The sequence below is a fragment of the Trachinotus anak genome, unplaced genomic scaffold (genome assembly GCF_046630095.1).
Source record: "Trachinotus anak isolate AG129_WGS33_773 ecotype Australia unplaced genomic scaffold, CSIRO_AGI_Tana_v1 ptg000010l, whole genome shotgun sequence".
Lineage (NCBI taxonomy): Eukaryota > Metazoa > Chordata > Actinopteri > Carangiformes > Carangidae > Trachinotus > Trachinotus anak.
This window is the reverse complement of record NW_027273861.1, coordinates 26,346,227-26,374,125: the sequence shown is the minus strand read 5'-3', so window position 1 is coordinate 26,374,125 and position 27,899 is coordinate 26,346,227. Positions and strand designations below refer to the sequence as shown.

Here is a 27,899-nt window from a genome sequence, read left to right as displayed (position 1 = left end):
AGGTAGAAGAATCCTGCTACTTTCTTATTCTTGTCACCTGTTTCTTAACCCAGATTCCTGCAGTGCTCTCATTATATGTTTGGACAATATTGAGTCCACTGCACTTTATTTAACCAGACTAGCCCCTTTGAAATCAAGAACTTCTTTTGCAAGGAGACCTGGAAAGAAAGCAATGTCAAAGTAAACACAACATTTGAAGGAAGTCATAAAGAAGCGAAGAATCCTTTTGTAAATACCAATAATATCAAAGCAGCAGGATTGTGAGTCAAATTTATCAAATATGTGACAATACAGTGGAAAGCTCTTTATTTATTTAGCCAGAAAGTCATTTATTAAGTATGTACCCTCACCAAAACAGACAAGCTGAGTGAGCTTTAATCATTTCACAGAAGCAGTAAATTCCACGAAGGAGCTCTGATTTAGACAGACCAACAGTTTGTCATGTAGTAGAGATAAACTGTTTCATTCAGTAGATGGGATTAAGGCGCTAAATTATTTAAAATTGATAACAGACTAAAAGCAGATTCCTGATGGGGCAGTAAAATTAGCTGTGAGCTCATTAGTTAAGCTTACTTGCCTTTGGTTTAGATCAGATGAAACTCAGGCTTTCGGGGCAAAATAAGGAAAACGGGTCGAGCTAAAAGCTGAACACATCAGACTCTAATCTAGATTTATAATGTGGTGAAATAATCCGCTTGCCACCATGTCTAATTAATGGACACTTACAAGATGCCCCACAGTGCTTTACAATAGACCACATTAAATTGCTGTGCTGTGCTGTATGTGTGCGGTCTTGAGTCTACATGTATGTGTATGAGCGTACGAGACACACTTTTACAGTTTGACAGTTTAGTGCAGTACCTTTCTTGTCTTTGCCCAGCAGCACCACCTTTGGTTTGTACATCGGTGGCTCCACCAGGGTGGGCCTCATGTCAGAGATACGGATGTCGTTGGGGGAGCCGCCCATTGAGTCCTGCAGAGGGACAGACAGACAGACGGACATGCAGGTCACATCAGGAAGCAAGAGTATTGTACAGTAACACAGCCTCGAACAGTCAAGTTGAGCAAAATGACCAGCAAATTATTGATAGTAACAATAGTTGAAATTGCTTCGTTAAAGCTTTCTATTGATATCTTATCAACTACATGGTTCTGAGTGGGGATCTCCAGCTCTGGACTCCAAAAGCTAAAGCTAAAGCTGCCTGAGTGGAAAGCTGTCAACAATTTAGAAGTCATCATGGGATCACCAGAGATATAATTAGGCTGAACAAATACACCGTGGAGTAGTCAGCAGTAACAGTATATTTAGAAACTGAATATGATATGCTGAATACACAAGAAGCTTTATTATACCACCTTGCTCAAAACATTTATAACTTTAACCATTTATAACTTTTTCAGCTGTCCAACTATCAGACAAACTGCATCGCACAATTTAAGTAAAGTTTAGATATACTGTACATTTAATTGTTACTTTAATAAGTGTAAAAATCAGAAAAAAATAAATACAGAACATTCACTGAATCAAAAATGATTGTATAAGATAAATAAAGTTGTGTAGCTGCTTCACAACGAGCCTAATATGTGAGGCCATAATCCTAACTGAGAATACTGTGTGTGTGTTCTTAGAGTATGTGTGTGAGTGTGTGAGTGTGTGTGTACAGTACACTATGTGACGAACCTCAGAGCTCTCTGTCAGATCCTCTTTGTCTTTCCTCTTGGGAATGTCGATGCCAGAGTTATGCATTGATCCCTGATCCATTAGCTGAGACTGAGAGAAGTCCTGCATCTCTCTGTCTGTCACCTGGCAGACGTACACACGGTCAGTTCATGTATTTCAACTGAGCAAATGAAAAGGACATCAGATCATTTGTGCTCCCTGTCTTTTACCTACTGTGATGATCTCAGAGCTCATAGCTATAGCTTTTGTTGAATTTGGTGACTAAATGACCTCATTACTGCTGATGCTTAGAAATGTGTAAGCAGCACTTGTGTAAGACATCTGCCCCGTTTGCCAGACCGTGGGGGGGGGGGGGTAACACGTATTCTAACACAGAAATTAGCCTGACATGTCTCACAACTTGAGGGGCAAACAAATGTTACCCTCCTGCTTATGGATCAGTGTGTTTTTCTGTGCATGTGTTTGTGTTTAGTACCTCTTTAGGTGGTAGGGGCCACGGTGGTTCGTATGGTTCTTTGCTGAGGTGTGTGTGTTCCATGTTGGTTCCTGCTGAGGTGGCAGTGCCTGTGCTCAGCTGGTGCTGGTGCCCGTGTCCGGCGTGTACGCTTTTGCCCACAAGGCTTTGCACTGACTTGACCATGTTCTTGAGGTCCTCAGGGTAAGGTGTTGGGTAGCGCTTTAGGTTGATCTCCACCTACAAAGATGACAACGGGTTAAGTGTGTGCATGAAAAAAAAGGACTAAAAGAAGCAGAGTGAGTAAGTATTTGGTAGGAATACTATAAAAAAGTGCCTCTGTCTCCATGAAACTTCAAAACACCTCAAATAAATCATTATAATTTCTGTTAAAATGTTTCTTTCACGATGTCTTGTTGACTTTTTAGTTGTTTTTGTAATCGCACACTCCAACATACCACTGAAACCAGAGGAGAGACATATGTGCAAACTAGAAAGAGGTTTCTGCAGGTGCCTGGAACTATTTTTCTAACTGTAAATTCACTTTTGAAAGTTTACTACAAAGGATAAACTTGAGATGACTCATCAGGCATAATGAAAATTTGATGAAAATGTATATTAGTTATTTATAAGAGCTATTTTATGAGTTATTCAGAAAAAAAGATGCACTAATGTTGCTCAAATGAACCAAAACAGATCCAGAATCTGAATATATTAACTTCTACATCGCCGTGCTGCTTTGGACTCATACATGGAGAGAGATCTCAGGGAGCCACATTAACACAGATGTTCACTGTTTGCGTTAATTGTTTAACCTGGAGGTGGATGTGCTCCAACAGCTTGTTTACTCTTCGTGCTCAGTTACTTTAGAGAGAGAGACAGATGGAAACAGAGAGAGTGAGAGAGAGAGAGAGAGAGAGAGAGAGAGAGAGAGAGAGAGAGAGAGAAAGAGCTGACCTTGACCTTCCCAGAGTTGTCCTCCTCTTCTTTCTTGTCCTCAAAGTCAAAGGCCACAGTCATCCTCTGCTGTCTCTGCTCCTCCCACAGGGTAGGATTAAAGCTGTCACTGTCCGACTGGTAATCTGTACACACACACACACACACACACAAACACACACACACACACGTGAACACACCACATCAAAGACAGGGTTAAAACTGCTACTATACAGTAGATCCGTAGATTGACAGACACACACACTTATCCACAAATACTGCCACATACAAGCACATGTACATTTGCAAACACGCACACATTCACACACATTCTAATACTGTAATATTGTTAAACTGGTAAGTTAATGTCTACACATTATGAGACACACACACACACACACACACAGACACAGTTTGTACCCTCATCATGTCGCGGTTGCTGAGGAAACATGTAGTTGGTCAAAACCTTCTGTTTGGTTTCTGGGTGGGCTTCTGTCTGCAGAGGGATCAGAGCCTTGGACTGCAAACACACACACACACACACGCACACACACATTTATATTTATTAGTATTCTGATGGGGACCGTCACTGATCACCTTCATTTCCTAATTCCTTATCTAAAGCTTATCCAAGCTGTGCTACTAAAACAAAGATTTGTGCTCACGAATTGTTTATTCAAATATCTCAAGCTGAGGAAATTTCAGTTTATTCAGGACGTGACTTGAAACAAGTCCTGTCTAATATTAATGTAATTCACTTGGCAAAAATTTGCAAATCAATTTTGCCAACAAGCAAAATGAACTGCAAAGAGAGAGACACTGTCTCACTTTTCAAATTTCTCTATTTGAAAAGGGTGACACAGCTTTTAAAAATAAACTGTCAAATGCCTCTTTAATTTGCATGTTTGGCTTGTGAGAAATTTGAGTCATGTCTATTAAAATGGTAATGCGATGTAAGTAGAAATGTTATACACACACAAAGTCGCATTTAAAATGTATTAACCAAGAGAATTTTCACTTTCCATTTTGGCATATAAATTAAAGAAAAGCTACACACAAACCATCCAGCTCGCTCTGAAAATATCATGTCAAACCTTCAAACTGTCAGAGTCGCCAGTTGTGGCGAATGCAAATGACAAGACTTAATCGGGGTTTGAATTCTGAGGTAGAATAAGCGTACACAAGAGCCAATTTTAAATGTAAATGTAAGACTCCGCTGCCATTTTACAAATTGCATTTGAATTTTAAATCTGCTGTCTCCTGTAGCAGGTCAATAGAGATCCAGTGTTGTTGTGACTTTGATTTCATTTAACAACTTTGATCAAACTTTGAACTAAACTTTAAATGTTATGTAGAATATTTTCCTGTCTTGACTCACAGTGCAGACGACAATAACATAAAACGTCATCATGTATGAAGCAAGTCTGTGTACTTAATTTACATCATACAGTAGCATCGGATTGTTTTAGCCTGGGGCCCCATAACCGAATGAACTGTTATGGAGAAGATTTAGATGCAGTGTGTTCTCCAATATAAGGAAATAATCAAGTAATTGTTGGGTCTTAAAAAAACAAAATGCGGTCTCTCTGAACAAATAAAGACCAAAAAATGTGGAGAAAATAAAGTGACCATAACCTGTTCTATAATGACACAGTAGATTTAGTAAAAGTGTATTATTTTCATCAGTACAGCTGCAGAGTAACATCATTATTACTCTGTTGCTCTGAATATTGTTTTATCATATATTAAGCAGCTGCAAGTGAATCTCAATACTTCCTGTAGATGTTTCATAATTAATGCCATCCAGGGAATTAACACCCCTTCAGTTGTCTGCAAACCTGAATATATGACAGGTTCTTCAGGAAAGCACTTGAATGCAAATAAAAAAAAAACTGTTTGGCTTCCTGTTGTAATATTTATTAATTTATATTGTATTAGTGTGTTAGACCTTCATTGGCTAACTGGGGATGTATCACAAAAGTTCCACACGTATACACAGAGGTCGCCCCAGTTGTCCAATCAAAGAACCAGACAATTCAAACTAATGAGTGAAGCACGTTGAATGGATTAACTTCATATTCAATGTCACCACGATAAGAACATTATACAAAGGGCTCAAATGCCGGTTCATTAGAAATCACACAATGTTATCATTCATTCAGCATCACAGCAACATTCATATTGCTAGAGATCACCCACAGTTCAATAATAGAAAGGTCAAAAATACACAATAGGTAATAAAGGGAACTAGTGCAAGTTATTATCAGCATGAAACATTAAAACAGCATCTATATAGTGAATAAAAATGTCAATTTTGTGAATTGTTCTCTAATGTTTTCAGATGCTCAAAATAAATATTTTGTTTTGACTTTTAATGTGATGTTATGTGTGTCCGTTCAAGGTGCTGCAGTCAGTGGATTGATTTCTGTGGTGCTCTGATTGAATAACTGGGGCAACCCCTGAGTAAATGCTGTGAATTAATAAATATTACAGCAGGAAGCTCCACTGGAATTACTGCAAGGCTTTTAATATAAAACAGAAGCAGGATGTGTTGAGTTTGCATCAACAGCAAGTAGAAGCAACAATAAATAGATGCATAACATAGGCCTGGTAATCCGATAATAATGTGTTGATAGCGTTGTGTGTTTGTGCTGCATACTTGTGAGAACGTACAGACCCTGGGAGAGAGTGTGGGAGGAGAGAGAGAGGGGTACCTGATTGTCAGAGAGCCACAGAGCTGCCAGGTCCTTCAGCTTAGTGAAGGTAAACGGTAGATTCTTTAACCTGAGAGAGAGCCAGAGAGAGAGAGAGAGAAGGAGGGAGGGGTGGGAAAGAAAAGAGAGATGTTTCTTCTGCCCACGCACTGTACAGCCTGCAGAGCATGTAACCATGGCAACGCACTCACCCATTCCCATGGTAACTGCAGGCCGTGAGAGCAGCTACAGACCCAAAACGGCCATTGAGAAAATGTTGCCTGCATGTGTGTGTGTGTGTGTGTGTGTGTGTGTGTGTGTGTGTGTCTGTGTGTGTGTTTATACCTGTTGTCACTAAGATTAAGGACTCGTAGTTTGGTCATCTGTCCGATCTCATCAGGAAGGAACTCCAGTTTGTTGGACCGCAGCGACATTACTGTCACGTTCTTACAGTTGCCGATCTAAACACACACACACACACACACACACACACACACACACACACACACACACACACACACACACACACACACACACACACAATCCATCAGATCTCATTACAATTATATCTAGTGCTGCATTAGGGACACCTTTAAACAAGCTACATAACAGTACTACAAATAGTAGTAGTATAGAATTAGGAATGAAACTAAAAATGTACCCAGTTTAATTGTCTGTAAAATGTCAGAAAATCAAGAAAAATAGTGATCACAGTTACGCAGAGCTGAAGGTGACACCTCTAATTGCTTATTTTGTCTGATCAGCAGCAGGAAACACAAAGAGACTCTATTTACTGTCACAAAAAGCAAAGAAAGCCAGCAATTTTCCACAATTAAGAAGCTGGAAGTAGTTAATTTCTGTCATTTTTTGCTTAAAAGGGACTTTCACTTCAATTAATAGAGTAATAAAATTCTCTCTAGATCAGCTAATCAGTTCAGTTCAGCTCAGATCTCATCTTTACTGTCCCCGAAGAGGAAATTCTTTTTACAGCAAGAATAACACAATGGAGGACACTAAAAGGTACTATGCAAGCAATTCAGACAAAGATACAGGCCGTATGATAAAGCCATGAAGGATACAGATAAGAAAAATAATGAATCAAATAATGTTTCAGTTCAGTGCTCATTATGGTTTGATCTCCTTACCTCCCGGGGCAGCTCCGTGAGGAAGTTTTCATCGGCAGCGAAGGTCCTCAGGCTGTGCAGGTAGCCGATGGTGGGAGGCAACGACTCCAACTCATTACAACTACAGTCCAACTCCTCCAACAAAGACAGACTGGGTGGAGGGAAGAAAGGAAGAGATACAGAGAAAATGACAGAAAGGAAATCATTCCTCAGGCTACAAAATCTCTCAGCTGCAACAATAGGTTACTTCAACAGAGGTTTTAAAGAGTAAGGATGGCACTTCTCTTGATTTTTCTTATTGTCAACAAATTCTAAGGAAAAGACTGAAACAAAGAATACGATGATCCAAGATCAGGTACTGTCTGTGTAGCTGAAGCCTGATTTATCTTATTCCTCTGTGCCATAGAGCTCCATTCTTGTCCAAAAACTATTAAAAACACATCAATGAGCCACTCTGTTGCACTGGGTGGCATGTTACTTCATTAACATGAACACAGGCTCTGTAGGTTATTTTTAGTGCATCCCACATACACCATCCTGCTGCAGTAAAATGCTCATCAGTGCACAAAACGTGTATTAATCTAGAGCTGAAAATAGTCTCCAACATATGCACTGTATACTCCAGTTTTATTAGTGTTGCTCAAAACTAAAATGCCCAGATGTTCAAGCTATTAAATGAAACTTTATTTTTAACCTTCTTCAAAAGATTTATGTCTTCAGATTGAGCTTGACAAGGCAAGGACGTCAGAAAGTAATGACAGACAGACTGACACGCTGTTGGTTTTGGTCTTTTTATGGGATTTGTTGACAATAATAAAAATATAGAATGATGCCAGCCTTATCCTTTAACACGTTATGACGAGAAGGAAAATCTGTCTTTATACAGTAGCAACAACTTAGAAGTAGAGTGTTGAGAGAAGGAAAAGATCATCACATTGAAGAATCACCCAGTCAATCAATGACTTCATTAAACGTAGTCTAGTGTTACCTACATAAATTTGATTTAATTTAATCACAACCCATCCTCATTTTTCAAACTCATCCATCTTTAATGTCTGAAATTCTTCAACCTGGATCTCAACTTCTCCACTTCGCCAACATTCACGGTAACATCCACAGCAGGCCCTCTACAGTACACCCTGACCCCCCCCCTTTGACTGCTATCATTAGCCTAGCAGCACGCCAACAGCGGGCTAATGCTAATGAGACAACAATTCTACATTAATGTACTGTCACTGTTAACATTGCATTAGCCTGCTATTATTATTCCCAATGGACCGGACCATCTGGGCCACCATACGGTCTGACAGGAGAGAGAGAGGAGAGGAGAGGAGAGGAGAGGAGAGGAGAGGAGGAGAGGAGTTTCTTATCCTTTATTTAGATGTTAGTCACATTTACATTTCCCCTGGTTTATTATTTTCTTCTCAGCATCGTTTGTATTCCCAGTTAAAACTGAAAATGTCACCTACTTCTCCCACAAAAATATACAGTTACAGTTGAATGTGTCAAATATGACATTTCAAAATCACTCCTGAGATAATTTAGCTGCCATCTGCCAACCAGCTCCATAATCCTGCACTCAATGGCGGGTGTTGCAGGGAAACACAGTCGCCAGGTGGTTACTCACTGGGTCAGTTTAAGACACAAGTTTCAAGATTCAATCTCCTCCATCTCCTTTGTATGGAGCTTGAATGCTTTCTAGCAGGTTTTCACCAGGGGCTACAGTTGTTCAGCAAGACACTTAAACCCTGCTTGCACACTCATCTTAAAGGATCAGTGTGTAGGATTTAGTTGCATCTAGAGATGAGTTTGCAGAATGTATCACTTCCATTGTGTGTAGAAGAACCTACAGTGGTTTTCAGGTAATGTAAATATGTGAAAAGCACTTTTCTAGAGCTGGTGTTTGGTTTGTCTGTTCTGGGCTACTGTAGAAACCTGGGGGTTCAACATAGCGGGCTCTGTGGACACAGACATTATAAGCTCACAAAAACACAACAATTCTTAGTTTCAGGTGATTATACAATAATGAAAACATAATTATGAATATTATATTTCCGAAAATAGATCCTCTTAAATCCTACACACTGGTTCTTCTGGTCCCCTCTGGTTGAGAGCCAGCCCCTGTTCAGGACTCTGCGTAGGAGACAGTGCTGGAAAGTGGCTGTGTGCTGCTCTTTAACAGAGGTGGGGAGGTTAACCAGATGCACACTTACAAAACCAAACAGTTCGTCCTCATCCTTAATGTCAACTCTATTGCTAAATCTAAAAATAGTGTTTGAAAACAGCTGTTATAAAGTTTAAAGCTCACCTTTGTGTCGCTTGTGGAAGTTTGTTTTAGAGTGCGTAATGGGCCCATTGCTGCCTCTTGTGGCCATTGGGGGAAAAAAAAGCCACAAGTGCTGTTCTCATCAAATACCAGTGGGCCTCTGGACTCAGGGGGCAGAACTGAGCCTACTGCAGCTTGGTTGAGCCCAAGGAGGGAAGAAGATGCCGCACCCGAAAACAGACTCTGACAAGCCACTTAAAGGTAAGTTTCCAAACAATATTCCTCACTTTTACAAGAGAACAGACTTCAACGATGACGACCAACTGGTCAGTTTCCCACTTGTATGTCTGGTTAACTGCTGCATTCTGCTGAAAAGCAGCACACAGTCGCTTCTCTGTGCTTTTCTCTGAGAGCTCTCTGACAAGGTCCCTAACAGAGCCCAGTGAGACAATCAGCTAAATTTTGAAGGGTGAACTCAGATTCAGCAGGCATGGGGTGGCAGGCCAGAGATGGCTGTAGCTTCAAAGAGCTTAAATAATGATAAGTGACACATTAACTGACACACACTGTATATAGGCAGTGGGAGAACCTTTCCACATATGAGTTTATACAGCCACCTGGTCTACATGTACAGTATATGGTGACACATTTCATAGCTGTTATACAGTCATGGCTTTAAAAGATTAATGACTGAAAGTAGAACATGAGACTTTACTTGCCCTTTGTCTGAAACTAACTGAAACTGAAAACTAAACTTTAACAAAAGAGAGGTGTACAGTAACTTATCTGCTATTATCAGCTCTGTGGTAATGTACATTATAATATTGCATTGTATTGCATCTGATGTAGCGTTCAGCAATGTGTAAAAATCACTTATTCAGGAATACAGAACTGTCCTATGTAGCAACAGAAGGGAAAATAAAGGGAGCACATTCATCATTATTAAGTAAACACTTAAGAAACTAATGAGGTAAGAAAAGGATCTCATATGGTATTATCAGAGGGGAAATAATGGATCTACAGTACTACTTATTGAGGCTAAAACCTGGGACTTGTTCAGGAAGACAAAATGTTTTGCAGCGTTCAGATACAAATGCATTGCAAAGAGTTTTATGTTGATGTCAAATAGAATGTTAAACAGCATCTGTACAGTTTAAAAAATATATATAATCCATCACAGATTGTCTGATTTGAACTGTAATTAGAAACATATTCCAAATTACTACTAAAGTGTTTTAAACAGATTCTAAATCATTACCCAAACTGATGTAATTCAATATTTCTGTTACTGTGTTTGGGTTGATTTTCCTACAAAACCTATCAATCCTGGACTTAAACAGACCAGTTGTTCTTATTTGCAGTCTGCAATATGAGCAGAATTTTATGTTTACGAGCAATTTCTCTATTTTCAGTACACAGAGATGAAAAAAGACTCATGAACAACACTTTTGAATTTTGAATGTGTTTCCACTCAAAGATGTTTCTGCTTAATTTAACAATTAATCTTCTTTTTTTCAAAAGCAACTAATCTGATTACTGTGATTGAATCTGGACTGTGATGGATTATAATAAGAATTCTGTAATCAAATTACTGTAATCTTTTTACATGCAATCATTTCTGTCTAAACCCTGTAGATTTTAGCAGGGTGGGGTTCAGTACATTTACAGTTCAGGATGTAGATTTTATTTTAACATTGTGTCCAAATATTGAAAACGTTTGGGAGGCAAACATGAAGAAAACATAAATTATCATTTTATGCCTTAAACTGAAATAAACTTTATGTTTGCATGTAATTTGTATGAATACAAGATGTTTACCACATCAATAACATGTGGTAGCAAAGTTGGATGTTTGTATCTGCAACGCAGTTGAACATCTATCTGTCTTTGAACGCACCCCTGGATCCAGGAGGCTAATGTTACTCACCCTTGCTTGGGCTTCGCACTAACGCCACAGCAACGCAGCAAACACAACACACAGAACCCCCCAATCATCAGCCAGCATAACAACAGAGCAACTAACAGTTTAAACAAGGAAAACAACAACCCACCAAAGATAAACAGTCACCTGCTGACATCATCTAAACTGACAGAAGATACTGCTGAAGGTCTTTTCACTAGAAAACAAAAGTCTACAAGGCTTTATGACTCCATTTGCTTTTTGTGAGTGTGTGTTTGTGTGTCTGTGTGTGGGTGGTTGTCTTACCTCCCGATGGTGTTAGGCAGTGAGGTCAGCTGGTTGTCGTCTACCTTCAGTGTTGTCAGCTTCTTCAACATTCCTATACCACATGCAAACACACACACACACACACACACACACACACACACACACACACACACACACACACACACACACACACACACAAACAAACATGCAAAGTTAAATATGTAATTTTTGTACACTATATATAACTTGTATATTATTATATTCGTATTATTTATCTTTCTTAAATATCTGTTATTGCAGTTTCTTTGCAGCTTTCTTTTCTCTGCACTGCCACTTTGCTGATTTAACACTGAATTTCCTCGCTGTGGGACTAATAAAGGCTACCTTATCTTATCTTATCTTATCTTATCTGCTGTTCAAAGAAATATACACTGCAGTCTGCAATGCCATTTTTAAGGACAGTATAGAATAGAGCTGGTGATATTCTATATTTTTCTTAGTGTGAAATCATCCAATGAGAAGACCAAAACCAACAATGAGTTCATCCTTTTGACAAGTACTGCCTGCGTAGCCAAGGCTGGATATAGCTTTTTCCTCTTCACCATGGAGCTGCAACATTGTCAAAAAACTATAAAAAAAAAAAAATCCATCAGTGAGCTGCACAGTTGTGCTGGCTGACATGTTCCTTCATTACCATGAACACTATAGTTTATTTTGAGTCAATCCCACTTACACCATCCTGCTGCCATAAATATTCCCCAGCAAACCAAATGCACAGTAATCAGAACCTGAAAATAGCCCCAAACAAATGCAAAATGTATTCCTGTTTGAGTATCAGTTGCTGAAAAATATAGTGCCAAGATGTTTTAGTAAATTACTGTTGAATTGACTATTGAAAAGGAAACTATTTATATGTGACCTGTTTTTAAAGATTTACATCTTCACGAATCAATGAGCTTGGAGCTGAGTGCCACAGACAGAGTAAAGAAGTCAGAAACTGTTGAGACAGACCAATGCATAGATGTTTTTTTATGGGATTTGTTGGAAGAAAAATATAAAATAACATTAGCTATAGCCTTTAATATGCTTTTCAGTTATCTGTGTGATGTCACTCTTTTAAAGCTACCACCGCTCTCATGCAGGATCTGCCCAGTACAATCCCAGTCTTCTGCTGTTCTCTACTGCACAGACCCCATCAGGAATCGCTAAACATGTGTGTGTGTGTGTGTGTGTGTGTGTGAGAGTGTGTACCTATAGAGTCAGGGAGGTGCTGCAGCATATTGGAGGATAGTAGCAGGTCTTCTAAGGCCTCACAGCCTGAAATGTCGTTATCCAACGTCTCAATACGATTCTTAGCTAAGTCCAAGTATCTCAACTGGCGAAGCTTCCCTATAGACTGCACGGAGGAGGGCGAGGAGAGAAAGAGATAGATGAATGATAGAAAAAAAGGCAGAGGAGCAAAAACTGTAGAAGAAAGTGACACTTCCAGACAGTGCTGTTTTTTTTCCACTGTGAGAGCTGCATGTGTTCTTACCCCTGGTATAGACTGTAGAGAGTTGTTATCCAGCCACAGCTCCTTTAGGTTGTGGATTTGTTCCAACACCTCTGGCTAACATGTAAAACACAGGGAAACATAGCGACTTACACTGACCATACACTAGATTAACATATATACAATTAGGTACATATCTGTCATTTTACATAAAAACAGACAGCATTAATGTTGTGAACCAGCCTGGATCCAAAAATTTGCTTTAGTGCATCGAGAGAATTCCCACTGTGATTAAACTGTTGGCAGAGTGGGTGAGACTGGCAATCACTCCCTCCATGCTTTCTCTCTCTTGGCAGGAAGCAGACCATACAGCCAACTCACTCCTGTCACAGTCGACTTCCTGTCTGACCCTGATGTCATATCCTGTCATCCTCTGTCCAGCCCTCTCTTCCTCCACCATGTCGCTGTATCCCATTTCAGGGTCCAACTGAACCTGTGCCTCGTCCCTAAATGAGACGGTCTACAGATGATTCACCATATGCCGCACTGGGTCTTCAAATGTGAACTTCGAAGGAGGTGGCCCCTGAGATGGGACACAGCATCTGTGTTTCTGACTCTCCTCTCTGCCTTTGGACTCCTTCTTTTCTCCCTCCTCCTTTTTCCTGCTAATTTCTCAAAAATAAAAATGTGTTAACTGGTAAATGCACACATGATAAGTAAGACATTACTATCTCAGCTTCCGTAAAATATTATCTCAATGTTCAATACATATAGCGCAACACTTGCTCTATTCTGTATTTCCTAACGCACAGTGAGTGTGGTAACATGTAAAATATGACAACAACCGTTCTCACCAGTTCAGAGAATTCATTGCTACCCAGATCCAACCTCTCCAACTGTGTCAGTCTGTGGATGGACCTGAGAAGAGAGGATGCAGTACAGAAATCACTACAACTGTTACATTTTACATTTTCATATAAAGAAAAATTGCACAGCCCACCCACACACCAATTTTTTTTTCTCTTATTCTAAATATTATTTATTGCACACCAGTCTTTGACTACAGCCTCAAGAACATGCCGCTCTGCATCATTACCTGTTGATTAGGAAGTAATTCAACTGCCAGCACTTATTGTAAACCATATTCACAGGTAAAGTGCCGGGAGGGTTGTGCACTGGTGGTCATATATAGTAAATTAGAATCAGTATTTGCACTTCAATCAATCCACCCTAATTGGAATCAGTGTTATTCTTTGAACTGCAACTCTGAAGGTTGTCTTCAGTGTTATAGTAGTGTCCTTCTGCAGCCATGGTGACAGGCTACAAATTCAGTTACTTTAAGTGAACAAGAAATATTTAAAACATGTTCCTGTTCTAACAGGCTTCATCTATTCAAGAACACCTGCCAGGGATAAATATAGTTTGAATCTGGACGCCCGGGAAGGCAAGGATACACTCTGTAATATCAGGAAGCATCTGTGAGTGCATGTGTGTGCACGTGTGTTGCAACTCTCATTATTTCGGATACATTTGTATGCACAAACACCCACAGACACATATGGCGCTTTGTCTTACTTTGGCATGGTTTTCAGGTGGTTCTCTCTCAGCTCAAGGATCCGTAGTTTGGAGAGTCTGAAAAACAGAAGGCATAAAAACCAAAACTTAACTTACTGTTTCAATTATCTCTACAAAATGCAACAAATGTTACTAGGAATGTCATGGACCTGTTTCCTAATCAGTGATCATAATTATTTTGTAGTTATTGATAAGTAATGTTAGATATGCAAAAAATTACTTGGCAGCACTAGAGATGATCTCCAGCATGGAAATGTTAGTTTAAAAGGATTCAGTCACTTCCCGTATGAGCTTCTGCTCAGTGTTCACAGGATTTCATATGAAACCCTCAATGTCAATATTTTCAAACTGGTTTGACAACTTACAAATACATACAAGCAATAGAATAAAAATACTCCATCACCCTTTAATAGAGGGTGAAAAGGTGAGAGGAAGAATAAATGAAAGAATGTCTATTTTTTGTGAGATGAAAATATTATGTTATAAACTCAGTTACACTCAGTTTGATCAAAATTAAAATACATTGCCCAACGCTTCACAGGTTCACCAGGCTTTATTCACGTCAACAAACGTTTTGCCTTCATCACCCTGATGACCGGTGCGTTCATTTTGATGGATTTGCATTGAAGCTCATTATTCATGCACTCCAACCAAGGCTTAATCAAAAATACAATTGTTGCCCTGAAGATAAATATGAAGTACTTAAGCCTCAGCCTGATTCTAACACACTGTATAACAAAAAATATCCTCATTTTTAAGACAAAACTTTCCAAAATTCAGAAGAACAGAGTCAAGGTTAATAAACCTGGATGTGCTCATTTTTCTCATAAAGATTCTTCCACACAAGAGGCACTGAATGAGGCGCTGTGCATATAATATGTAAAAACAATCTGTCCAACACAATAACCCTCACAAGTGAGGACACACTAATGCATCACTTTACCTGCCAAAGTTAGCCGGCAGATACTCCAGGAAGGCATCGTTTAAGAAGAGCTGGGTCAGATTCAGGAGCTGCGTAAAACCATCTGGGAGTCTGAGAGAGGGAGAGAGAGAGAAAGAAAGAAAGAAAGAAAGAAAGAGGAATGGAAGAGAGGAATAAGACAGGGAAAAGAAAGTGTGTGTCCTTAGAGGGCCTTGGTGGAATAAAAACTTGGACAATGATCCCATAACAACCCCTGCAGAAACAGCTAGCTGCTGTTAGCCTGCAGATGACTCATCTCTGACACACACACACACACACACACACACACACACACACACACACACACACACACACACACACACACACACAAAAAGTAAAAGGAGCATTTCTGTCTGCAGCACACTGTGTGGCTGAGTGCAGTTTTCTTTCATGGACATTACACTGACAATAGGAAAACAGCAATTACTAACATTACACCTGATGCTCCAGTAGCTTCACAGCAGAAAAGTAATCACCAGCACTTTACTGTAGTACTGTCTTTTTATCTTCTATTGGAGATCGAGCCAACTGGATATGAACACAGGGATACGCAGTATATGGCTGAGGTAGTGTAGGGTCTGTGGATGCAGCCAACCCTTACAAAATATTTCGCTCCTCTGTGGTGCTATTAACACATGGATTGGAATATGTAAAAGCAACACTAAAGAACAGTGTTGGTCTCTTGACACTAGATTGTGGCAGAGAAATATCAGCTCAAACAGCCACCTGTGGAAAATGCATCAAACAGTCCATTAGATCAAACTGGTTAAAAAAACCATTGATATCAATTAAACATGGAACAGTCTGGAGCACTGTTTTTTTTTTAACTTTCAATAGAAAAAGATTCTCAGTGAAAGCAATAATTTGAATGAGCCATTTTTAAAGTTTTGAGAGATGTTTATTTCTAGGATCCAGAAGCTGCACGATCAGATTAATTAGCCCTATATTTTTAACTTTTTTTGTTAATACCACTGTATGTCAATCCTGCTAACATGAATGTTTGCTACTGTCAACTCAGCAGTGATATTAGTGAGCTGTGTTTCTACATGGTGTGTGTTAGTGTCTTACTTGGTGATAGGGTTGACACTGGCCTCCACCACAGACAGACCTTTACAGCATTTTATATTGTCTGGAAACTCCTGGATACCTGTTAGAGACACAGGGAGAGGGAAAAATCAAATGTGGTTATACAGTATAATGATGTATTAAGAGCTGAAAGATGTGGTTAATTAATCGATCAAATGAAATAATCTGAAACTATTTTGGAAACCGATCTTTGTTTGTGAGATTAATGTGATTATGAGGTTTAATTCTGGGCTCAGTTATTCTGGATCTGCAAGAAAACTCACAAGTGCTACCCTTGTGTCCTAACCCACTCAGCTCCGTATGCTATATCTGGCTGATTGTAATTCAAATTTTATGCAAATGTACATGGAGATTATCATCTTCTCCAATACGTCTATCATCGCAATCAGCAGTTGAGAAGACTGGTGAGTTTGCAGTGAACTTTTCCTTTGCTTAGTTTTTTCAGTTTGGTTTCAGTTTAGACATTATTACCATTTTTACTGATGTCCAGCTCTTTGAGGTTAACCAGGCTGGCGATGGTGGTGGGCAGGTTGGACAGGTCGTTATCAGGCATGCTCAGCTTCTTCAAGGCCTGGCAGTTGAAGAGTTGCTATGGGAACACAGAAGGAAAACAAATGAATATTATAGTCTGTTGGCAAATTCACACAGACCTTTAAAGAAAGGTACAAAAGGATGGGGAGCAAGGACATCTGCTGGAGGCATGCACCACTTAATGTTGTGGAAAAGCAGTGCCATTTGAGCTGCCTTTTTCTATGAATAATGCAGAAATAATCTCCTCCATACGGTGGCCCCTGAGGACAAAACACATACTAGAGCAAAGCAACAACATTTAGAGAAATGTGCCCTAAATTGAAAGAAATACTGTAAATGCTGCATAATATACAAAGCACAGGAAAGTGTGAGATGCTGAGAGATGCTGTAAATATCAAAACACACAACAGACAGAGGCACAGACATTAAAGGAAAGGCAAAAAATACTAAAACAAATACAAAGGCCAAACACACAAAAATGAAGAGAGAGATGCACAAGTTACTAACTGAGGAGCTGCAAAGCTGTTAAAGCTTTTCCATTAAGGCTTCTCAGGAAACAGGAATAAACAGTTTGGCAAAATATACTAAGTTCACTTTCACATTGTCAGATGACTTTTTATATATACTGTAATTGTGTGCCAGCACAGCCTTGACAGAAATGTATTTAAAATTAAAATAAAATAAAAAATCATATTAATTTATGAAAAACTGCTGTTCACTCGTCGCAAGGCAAAGATGAGATGATTTTCATATATTGTCAGTTCAATTTTTCACCCATTTTTCAATCATGGATTTTTGTATCAACTTCAGCAAGGTCTCCTTTGTCTCACAGTAGATGTCTGCATCCACAACAATCTAATTATCTATTGTAAATAAATCCTAATGCAAAAGCTTCCTAACACTATAAAGCCCTAGTCCTTAATAAGTACATAGCAGCTCATGGTTCAGTTCACAAAGATCAAAACACTGGAGTAATAGGGTTGAATATGAAAATAATAATAATATGAAAATAATAATTTACATTATATCATGACCAACCACACACAAATTTCAGATGAAATGTCATTTTAACAGTATTCTGCTCCTGAACAAAACAAGCTAATAAGATAGTGTTACTTTCATTGTTCCCTTGAGAGAGAGAGAGAGAGAATGAAATGTATTAACTAGACTGAGAGCTCCTTAATACCACAATCTTGTCAGCACAGGTGGAACATCTCCTGGGGAAGGAGTGTCACAATAAGAATATGAATCACTGGTGGTGCTTTCTGAACAGATCAGCTAAATCACATCCTCAGTGTTGCACAGTAGGTGGCATGGCATCTGCACAGACTCAATGCTGAGAATCTCCTGTCTGCCAAAAAACATGAAAGAGCTGGTTTTCCTTTGTCATCGTTTCCCTAACCTCATCTCAAAGTTAATAACAGGCAGAAAGTCACTAAAGAAAACTCACACACTTACAGCGTGTGGTATGATTTCCACAGTGTTATCTATGCTGTGGCTGGCTGTGTAAACATGCCATAAACATGCCACTGTTACCCAGAATTCATCCAATGAATGTGATTTGTCCACAAAAATGTGTACACACAACACAAACCAAATGTCTAATATGAAGTTTTCTCATAATTACAACAAGCATATGCTCATTCACATTAATTCCCACAGGCACTGTCGAGTCCAAGACGCCTAATTTGCACGTCTGTCAGTGAAATGGATTCCAGGCAGACATTTATCAAAAACAAAATGAACACAGCACAGGGGGCAAAGAGCTGCTTAGAGCTAAACAAGGGCGGGGCTGCTCTGTGCCCACAGGTCAGGCCAGACCACTACACTTTAACACACAATCACTTTCATACACACACTCTTAAGGAGCTCTCCAGCCCACTTACATGAAGGCCAATCACTCTGGCAGCCTCAACAGCTCTTATACAATTTGGCACACACATACATACACAGTATCAAGGCTGAGCAGATTTTTTTTGACAGTTGAATGCAGGTTTGGCCTGGCACTTACACCGCCCTATTAAGCTGTGTCTATTCATTCAGGCTATATTTAGAAATCCAATTCAACATCTCTGTCATTTAAACCAGGACAGGATATCAATAAAATGAGACAGCCTTCTTATAAACAGCACCTGTAATTCTCCTTGAAATATTGGAAGGGCATTTTGTCATCACTGCCCACATGGGGGTTCTTTGAAAAGCTTGAATGGTCCAGGCTACCACAGTGTGGCCCTGCCATGGCCAGGAACTGACCTTCTCTCTCACTCCGTGTTTCCTGTCTCTCACTGTTGTGATGTCCACCTTACTAAAACTAATGCAGCGCTCCTGCAACAAATCCTTCCTTGATGAAGGTTATGATTTTCACTGGTACAACTGGGGCAGACAAAATAATAGAAACGCCTGTTAGTTCAGCAAAACGAGTCAACAGCACCACAAACTACATCCTGTGAAATTACAGTAGAGTCAACACCTCTGTAGCACAGTTTCAACAAAAACTGAACTTTACAACTTTCATGAAGGTAGGATTTATTTCAAGACTGCTGTATAAGACTGCAGTACTTTTATATAGGTGTACCTAATATACTGCCAACTGTGTGTATGTAGTATGTAAGCATGCCAGAGAAATAATAATCAAGATCTTGATCTCTAGACTCTTCAGACTCTGCTTTTCTGTTGGTAATGTTGATAAAGCAATAAATCAAGGAAAATATATCCCTTTATCTTTATTTTTAGATCCCAGGTTATATTAGGAAAACTTCACAGTGGTCCAGAGTGAGAAATCTCAACAATAACACACGGTTGTACAACCAGCCAAGTCACAGGTAATGTGGTCACAATCTCCCCTTCCTGAGTTACAGCACTGAATAATAGCTAGAGGTTGCATTATGATGTCACAGTGAAGTTGACCTTTGACCATTTGAATATAAAATGTCATCACTTCATCATTTTATCCTATTATGTATTTGTGTTAAATTGTGTCATAATTAGTGCATGAATTTTTGAGTTCAGTCAAAAAAAAGTGTTTTGTAAGGTCACAGTGACTTTGACCTTTGAACTTTGCTGACCAAATTTTCATCAGGTCAGCCTTCAGTCCAAGTTAATGTTGTCAGATGTAATGAAATTTGAATATACTGCAATATCACGTTCATGAGAAAGGGACTGACAAACAACAAGAAAACGTAATACCAAACCACTGATGAAGACCATGAGGTATGATCAAAAGCTCCTTCACAGAGCTACCAAATGGACCTTTTTATCAGATGAGACGTCACCTTCTCCTTACATAAAGGTATCGACCAAACACTAGGACAGGGTTTCCTCTGAGATTATGCAAAGATCAGGCTCACGTGATCACAAATGTGTAACAGGAAGAGCTTGGAAGGTAGAAATAACATAAAAGGGGTTCGAGGGTAAAGTCAGAGAGCGGTCCGCATGCGGTCAGGCGTTACCTTGGGTAGTTCCTCAATCTGGTTGGCGTCTAGGTAGAGCTCCTCCAGAGTTCTCTCGAAGCTGAAGATTTCTTTGGGGACCTGCTGCAGGCTGCAGTGGGAGTAGTCCAACACTGAGATCACTTCCTCTTCACCACGGAAACAACGGCACGGCACCAGCCGGCCAATCAGCTTCCGCTTAGTGGTCATTTCCAGACACTGAACTGTGGAGGTAAGAAGGGGAGAGATGATAGATCGAAAGGGTCATTACATCTCCATCATCTGCTGCCAGTCTTTACTCATTTCATTGTGTCTCTGCAGAGAACATTGTTGGTTTGATCACTAAAACATAACAAAGGGTCTGAAATACAAAACTTGCATCAAATATGTTTCTGCTTCAGAGATTAACTATGAAACTGGCATTAAAATTCATATGTGTGGGATTTTCTCTAAAATGTTTTGAAATCATTTTTGATCACAGCCATGTGAGCCACATTCATTTATGTTGACAGACAGATTTATCTGCTTCTGATGAGTGGTGCAATAAAGAGATGCACAAAGGAACAGAAAACCCACTGCAAAAAAATGTCATAATGTGCAGGGAAACTTGGTGAGTTAATCTGTCTGCCGGTGTAAATGACAGTGTTTATATGACTCCGCACACATCAGTGCTAAACTGGCACCGATCTGTCTTATCAGCTCATCAGTAGAGCTCTATGATTTGGCAAACAGCCCTGTGTTTGACTGGCAACCTGTCCATGGTGTATCCTGCCTCCTGCACATTTGGAACTGGGATACTGGGATTAGTTCTCAACCTCCACAACCCTGCAGATGTTACAGAGTGAAAAAATAAGTCTTTAATCAACAACTTTCAGCTTCAAGTAATCATGAAACAAACTATGAAAAATAGGATTTTCTGTGTGGTGATTTTCTTGGATAAAATGATTAATGCAGAGATTCTGATACCTAATGCCAGCCTACTTTGTACTGCTGTTACGTCACTTACAGCAATACCAAAGATCAAAGGTGATATATGTTAAAAAATGAAACCTCAGTGTCCTTCAACTTACAGACCCTTGCATATACTGTACTGTCTTTGTTCGCAGAAATATCTATACTGACTACTGGATACTACAATCCAATCTGCTCATCTAACACTTCTTTCTATTGGCTGCTTAAGGTTAAAAAAAAACTATAAGTCACGTGATACATGTGTCTTATTGCTCAAACTCAGCAAAGGACTTCACTCTTTAATCTTAAATTGGTAAACAGTTAACCCTTAACTTACTGATGAATCTATTTTAAATACAGAATTACCTGATTGCAAAATTTAAAAAGTAAAAGTAAAGTAGTTGTAGTAAAGTAAAAAGTAAGTAATTAAAGTAAATGACTCCCCATAGAAAACCTCTTCAAGGAAAAATTACAGCAACTGTTGCGGTACACATGGGCCTCTGAGAGTTTTCTAAAAATAGACCTAAAAAAATGTGGACCTATCCTTAAAGGCAGGGATGATGTAGGACCAACATTAGTAAGAGAGCTTCAAATGTGGGTAGGTGTAACACCCAGGGCAGATGGGTAATACAGCCGTCCCCCGCCAACCAGCAGTTACCCAGCTCACAGCAGGCTGAGGCTCAACTCTCTCAACACACACACACAATCTCTCTCTCTCTCTCTCTCTCTCTCTCTCTCTCTCTCTCTTCAAACAACAGGCCAGAGCCATATAATTAGACTGAATCCTTTGTAATTCAGCGACAACATCACTCCATCACTCCATTACACGACTCCATTTAAAGAGCTAGCGGCTGAATGGCATAAGTAGGCTAACCATGGGTATTAAAATCCTTGAGTGAGGATTTATCATTCAGCTTTATCATTTCAGACCCACACGCTTACTACACTGACAAATAAACGTTTTAATGCCAGCACGTTCAGACAGAACAAAGAGTGAATTTTCACTTATCAGACAGCCGTCTCAATTTCCTGTTTGATGTGGATGAGCTAAAGCCAGCTGTGATGTGGAGAGGAGCAATGGACTAAGAGTGGAAAAGGGTTACGAAGAGTTAATAGTGGTGTAAAGAGAAACACAGGAGTCAAAAGGGTGACAAGGAGGAGAAAAGGAGGGAGGGCACATGAAAATGAGGAGGTGCAGAGAGCAGAAAGAGGGGCACCGGGAGGCTCAGAGATAAGACCTGCAGCTTTATCTGTCTATAACCACACGTGTCCAGCTGCACAGAGAGACCAGATGAATTTGGATGACAGACAGAGCCATCTTGAGCATTGTGAGGACTTTATGTTATCTGCTCTAGTTTGTCACAAGCCCAGTGAAATCTGATAAAAAAAAAAAAAAAAAAAAGACTGCAGATCCTCCAGGACCGTTTATCTAAAAGGGTTGGACCATTAAAATCAATACATCCTTATCCACAGTCACGGTCAAAGCGGGTGTAATGAGGCGAGCCGGGATTTACTGTTTGTCTACAGTATGTGTAAACTCAGCAGTTTTCATGGTGACCACTGGTTCCTGTTTAACCCTCGTGTTTCGAACTTAAGGTAACCCAGGGTTTGTATATAAGCAGTAAAAAATCCTGTTTCCCCAATTCCAGCTGGGTGAACTCCCGACTCAGAAAACACAAAGAAACGCTGCTAAAGGCCAAGCATTGAAACTACGGGTGGGCCACATGGACAAATTTTGTTATCTCACATATAGTATTCATATGTGACAATATATTAATTATTATAAGCACTTGTGTGCATTATGTCAAGTATTTTTCTGTAAAAACAATGATCAGAGACCAGAGTTAAATCCTGAATTTAATGAGGTTAAATAAAACTTTGCATACAGCGAAAGGCAAATGTAACCAAGAGCTCTTTTTCATGTACTGAACGTCTACAAATCCCCCCAAATATCAGAGTGGAATTAATAGATTACACCCTATAGGAAGACAAGCAAAGGTGTGATTTTCACCAACAAAAAAAAAAAATTAAAAAAAGAAAAGATGGCTTCCTGAATAGCTGATTGATTGTTACAGTATTAAGAAACAGGACACAACCTAAGGTACTGCCCAATGAAAGCAAGATAGTAAAAAAGGTTTGAGGAATAATGCTTGGTAGACTAATGAAGAATTTTTGTGACCACTTTAATTTTGATGGACTAACATCATATCTTTGATATTGCTTTAGAGCTAGGCAAAGATTGCACAATCCTCCCAATATAGTAAATTTCTATGGTCTTAATTGTTCCCTGCTGTGTGCACATTCTCAAAATTAAAAGAAAAAATCTGAATCATCTTAAGAAATATTGTTGTTGCCGCTGCTATGAACAACAACACAGGACACAGTATACAAGTGCAGATTTTTCCTCTCACTCAGACTATTAACTTCATCACATGTTCTTCTACTAGAAGACAACGAGCTGCAACAAGCTCAACATCATCAACAGTTCATGTTAACAGTTTCCAGGCCTGGAGCAAAATACAACACAGCACATTTACAGGTCACGACATCCTTCTGCTCTATATGGTCTCTGTCAGATCCTCTTCATCTAAGATGTTTAGACAAAGCAATGGAAACTATGCACTGTGACACCAGATGTTACTTTATATAACTACTGTATATTCTACTTGTTTGCAGGCATAGTACATACTGTATCTTACATATCTCCGGTATATACAAAAACTTTTATTGTTTCAGCCAATAATACCTTCCTCTTAAATATCTGGTTGTCGTTAGGCTGTCCACCCAGCAGAGCGCACAGGTCAGGTGATACGCTCCGTCACAGTTACACATTCGAAGCAGCATTAGCCATCTGAGTAAGCAGGCACTCTCCATTAGCTTGGCTGAAAGCTACATGACCAGCAAAGGTGTGCAAATTGGTTTAATGCTTACTGCATCTACTAATCAACCGCTTGACATCACAGCCAAGAGCCAGATGGCCCAGTATAATGTCCCAAACAAGCCAGCAACACTGAGTAGGACTGGCACAACCATCTACTATCCCATGGCAGAACCAGGAATTACAGTTTGTTGTAACCCTTCTATTTTCTACCTTTTATCATGTTTTTTTATTTTTTATTTTTATTTTGTGGAGGCTTAGTTTTGCTTGATTTCCTTTTTCTACGGGTAATCACAGTCAAAAAAAACCTATTTGTTTCTGTTCAGTAACGTTAAGTCACACACAAGCTAAAACATTTCTTTTTCCAACTGACATGTGGTATAGTGACTCTGAATAATTAAAAAACATTTTAAGAGATCCAAAAGGATCCAATATAAAAACACTGAAAAGTAAGTCGTGGTTAATGGTCTGGCAAAATCAATAGCATAAATATCAGCACACATCTGCTAAACAATCTGTTTTTTTTAGCTGCTCACACTGCGGCTACTTGATTATGCCCTTGCAGTCTATTGATGTAACAGCTTAAATATGCAAAGAGAGAGTAGACTAAAAATAACAGCTTTTCTGTCAAGAGAGCAGAGAGAGATTAGAGCTGATGTTACCCATCAGAATTAAGCAAGTACTACAACAGAAGGGACAATGACAAATATTTGGAGCAAATGGGAGAATGTTTAGGTGGGCAACAGTGGAAGCTGACTGTGGGCAGTCACCTTCATGTCAAAGACACCCCCAGAATAAAAAGTGAGAATATGGACAGAGAAAATGCACAGAACAGGATGCAGAGCTGCTTAGACTTCTCAAATTTATCGATTTCACATCAAGACATATGAAAATGAGACAAAAAAGATGATGCAAGATGACCACTTTAACCTGCATTAAGGCTTTAAAAAGCTTATGTATTATATATATTATTATACATACTCATGTTCTTTTATTAATATCATGTTTTAGGGAAGAAACTGGACCTAACTTTAAAAATATTTGCTTTTATATTCAGTTTCTGTTGTGTTTCTAGTGCTCTTTCTGAATGAATGAATGCAGGGGGGACATTGAAGTTGATCCAATCCTGGGGAGCCAAAGTCAGTAGCCAAAAAAGAAAAAAGTAGGAAGAGTGTTCAGCGCAAGTCGACACCAATAGGGTGAAACTAGGAAGTGAGCGTGGTTGGCTGTGTTGGCTCTCGCTGCTGCTATGGAAACAGCATGACAGAGCAGACTGACTCTGCAGAGGCAAAGCTACATGTGCGAGCCCTGACATGCGTGTAATTCAGCATCAATACAATGAGTCTGACATGAAAGAAGCAAATAAGTGAGTAGTGGCAAATTTAGCAAGAACTGCTACTGCAACACACACCCACCTACACATGCTACACACACACACACCCACACATATATGTTTCACACACATGCACATTCACAGACAGGCAAGCTGTATTGTAAGAGGTATTCAGATACTTTACTTAAGTACAAGTTGTCACACCACTATGTCAAAGTTATACACTGAAAATCCGAATTAAGTAAATAAATATACATATTATCAGCAAACTGTACTTAAAGTAACAAAGGTAAGAGTACTCAGTGTGTAAAACTGTCCCTGTCATAGTGACACACATAGGAAAAACAAGCCCATGGGTTGTCTGTGCGAGCAGCTCAATACGATCCACAGTTACGTTTTATTATTAGGCGACCTCCACTGGTCACCTGAACCAGGTAACCAGGAAATCAGGTAAAAAAGTATCAAAGACTGTGTGAGGAGGAGGTAGGGGTGGATGGATGGGTCCACACAATACACTTTGCTTCACTTGTGAAACCAACAGTCAGCATTGTTTATTATAACCACGACTGTTCCACAACCTTAACTGCATTTTTATTACTGTAACCGTGACAACAAAGGTCCTCTAACGTTAACAAAATACTTATTTTAACCCAAACCATGATATTTTCCAAAACCCAACCACGTAGTTTTGGCTCCTAAACCTTAACCAAGTTGTGACCATTTTACAACCTTAATCGTGTATTTGTTATTGCTACCATGGCGACTGGTGCGGTGTTGTGGGTTGTATCAGAGGGTAGTGTGGTCGCTTGGATTGAAGAACTAGTTGTTCTTTTATTTTCTCTTTCTTCTGCACCTGTCAAGTTTTTTGTGTGTATGTTTGTGTGTGTGTGTGTGTGTGTATGTGTGTGTGTGTGTGTGTGTACTTGTATCATTCATGTAAATCCCTGAAATGATGGAAATACAACTCTGTGTGTGTGTGTGTGTGTGTGTCTGTCTGTCTGTCTCCTCCAGCAGCTCTAGAGGGTGAATTCCCTGGGGTCCCATGACAGCCATCACTTCACGTGCAGCCTTGCCGTCACCATAGTAACCGCTGCCATAGAGACCGTCTCCCAAGAGCTGGGTGTATTTTTACTCACTCTCCCTCTCTCTCCCCCTCTCTCTCTCTGTCATAAAACAGAACATGCCGCACTCAGTGGGCGATCGCTCCACATTTGGCGACACTTTACACAGACTCTAATATATCAGACACCTTTATAGCACCTGAGCAAGAGCTTGAGAGCAGCTTCCCCGCGTCTGTCTCTTTCTCTCTTTCTGACTGTTTTTCTTTTGTAAAGCTGTGAACGATGCACTCTGCAGAGCTCAGCCCAGGCTTCTGCACTCGCTCACAATTAAACAGTCACACGCTGTCATGCACAAGGACATGTGAAACACAGACACACACATTCCCACAAACATATAAAATCAGTGACAATAACAGACACTTGCTACAGTGATAGCGAGAGAAAACGGAACATCCTGTTTTACATCCCAGTGCTGCACATTGTAAAGCAATCCCTGAGCAGTGTGTCAGTGTGTGTGCGTGTGTGTGAGAAAGAGAGAGAGACTGTTTATGTGGGAGGCAGTTAGCTAACTAGCAGGCAGGAACAGCTTGTTCTGTCTTCTTTACATTAATTAAATAGCCACTTACAGCAGTTACCTGCACCAGCACGGGCATACAAACACACAGTTAGATTTATTTGTCTTTTGTTCTGAGCCAGGAACTTAATCATTTGCAAATGTCCTGTTCGGAAATCTAGGCTTTTACCAGTGATCAGCAGGTTTATACTACATTTAAATGTTGTCAGGAGTCATTTGGCATGCACAGAAATTACCAAAAAGAACGGTTCTAAGTACAAAGGTATCACTAGGCAAATGATGGATTTGGATAATGGACGTGAAGTTTGACATTTGGGGTGTTTTGTAGCCTCACAGCCAATGCAATCTGGGATACCCTCCAGCCACATTAACAAGGAATAAGGACATATAGACAGTGAACAAATTATTATAAATCTATTATTAAAAATATTGAACTTTTCCATTTTTTGTACATTCTTCATATGTCTTCATTATCTGCGACGACTAATGTATTTGGGTGCTAATCTAACAAACATGTAGCAACATCTAGCCAGCAATCCATCCATCCAACACCTACACCCATGCTCAGGGTTACAGGGGAGCTGGAGCCTCTCGCAGCTCATATTGGAAAGAGGCAGGATACACCCTGGACCTGTCCCCAGTCTATCACAGGGTTCACATACATAGTTACTTGCTACTGTATATAGATCAAAACCTTTTTTCTCAGAT

At 39.6% G+C, this 27,899-nt stretch overlaps 1 protein-coding gene across 10 annotated transcripts in view; it reads right to left on the bottom strand.

Moving 5' to 3' along the window:
* Window positions 1-27,899, bottom strand: part of lrrc7 (leucine rich repeat containing 7) — a 121,313-nt gene that overhangs the window by 22,185 nt on the left and 71,229 nt on the right. For 6 of the 10 annotated variants that reach the window (XM_071486454.1, XM_071486451.1, XM_071486455.1 and 3 more), the window contains 18 exons: window positions 20,416-20,618; window positions 16,907-17,024; window positions 16,418-16,496; window positions 15,332-15,421; window positions 14,389-14,445; window positions 13,668-13,731; window positions 12,856-12,930; window positions 12,573-12,717; window positions 11,361-11,433; window positions 11,082-11,099; window positions 6,910-7,039; window positions 6,110-6,225; window positions 5,786-5,855; window positions 3,492-3,591; window positions 3,093-3,217; window positions 2,157-2,375; window positions 1,682-1,804; window positions 862-973 (listed from right to left, as the gene is read on the bottom strand). In XM_071486454.1, the coding sequence (XP_071342555.1) occupies window positions 862-973; window positions 1,682-1,804; window positions 2,157-2,375; window positions 3,093-3,217; window positions 3,492-3,591; window positions 5,786-5,855; window positions 6,110-6,225; window positions 6,910-7,039; window positions 11,082-11,099; window positions 11,361-11,433; window positions 12,573-12,717; window positions 12,856-12,930; window positions 13,668-13,731; window positions 14,389-14,445; window positions 15,332-15,421; window positions 16,418-16,496; window positions 16,907-17,024; window positions 20,416-20,604 (1,903 nt within the window). In that variant the 5' untranslated portion in view covers window positions 20,605-20,618. Of the gene's footprint in view, window positions 1-861; window positions 974-1,681; window positions 1,805-2,156; window positions 2,376-3,092; window positions 3,218-3,491; window positions 3,592-5,785; window positions 5,856-6,109; window positions 6,226-6,909; window positions 7,040-11,081; window positions 11,100-11,360; window positions 11,434-12,572; window positions 12,718-12,855; window positions 13,479-13,667; window positions 13,732-14,388; window positions 14,446-15,331; window positions 15,422-16,417; window positions 16,497-16,906; window positions 17,025-20,415; window positions 20,619-27,899 lie in introns of those variants that run through there. The other 4 variants (XM_071486452.1, XM_071486459.1, XM_071486456.1 and 1 more) reach the window with 3 other exon arrangements.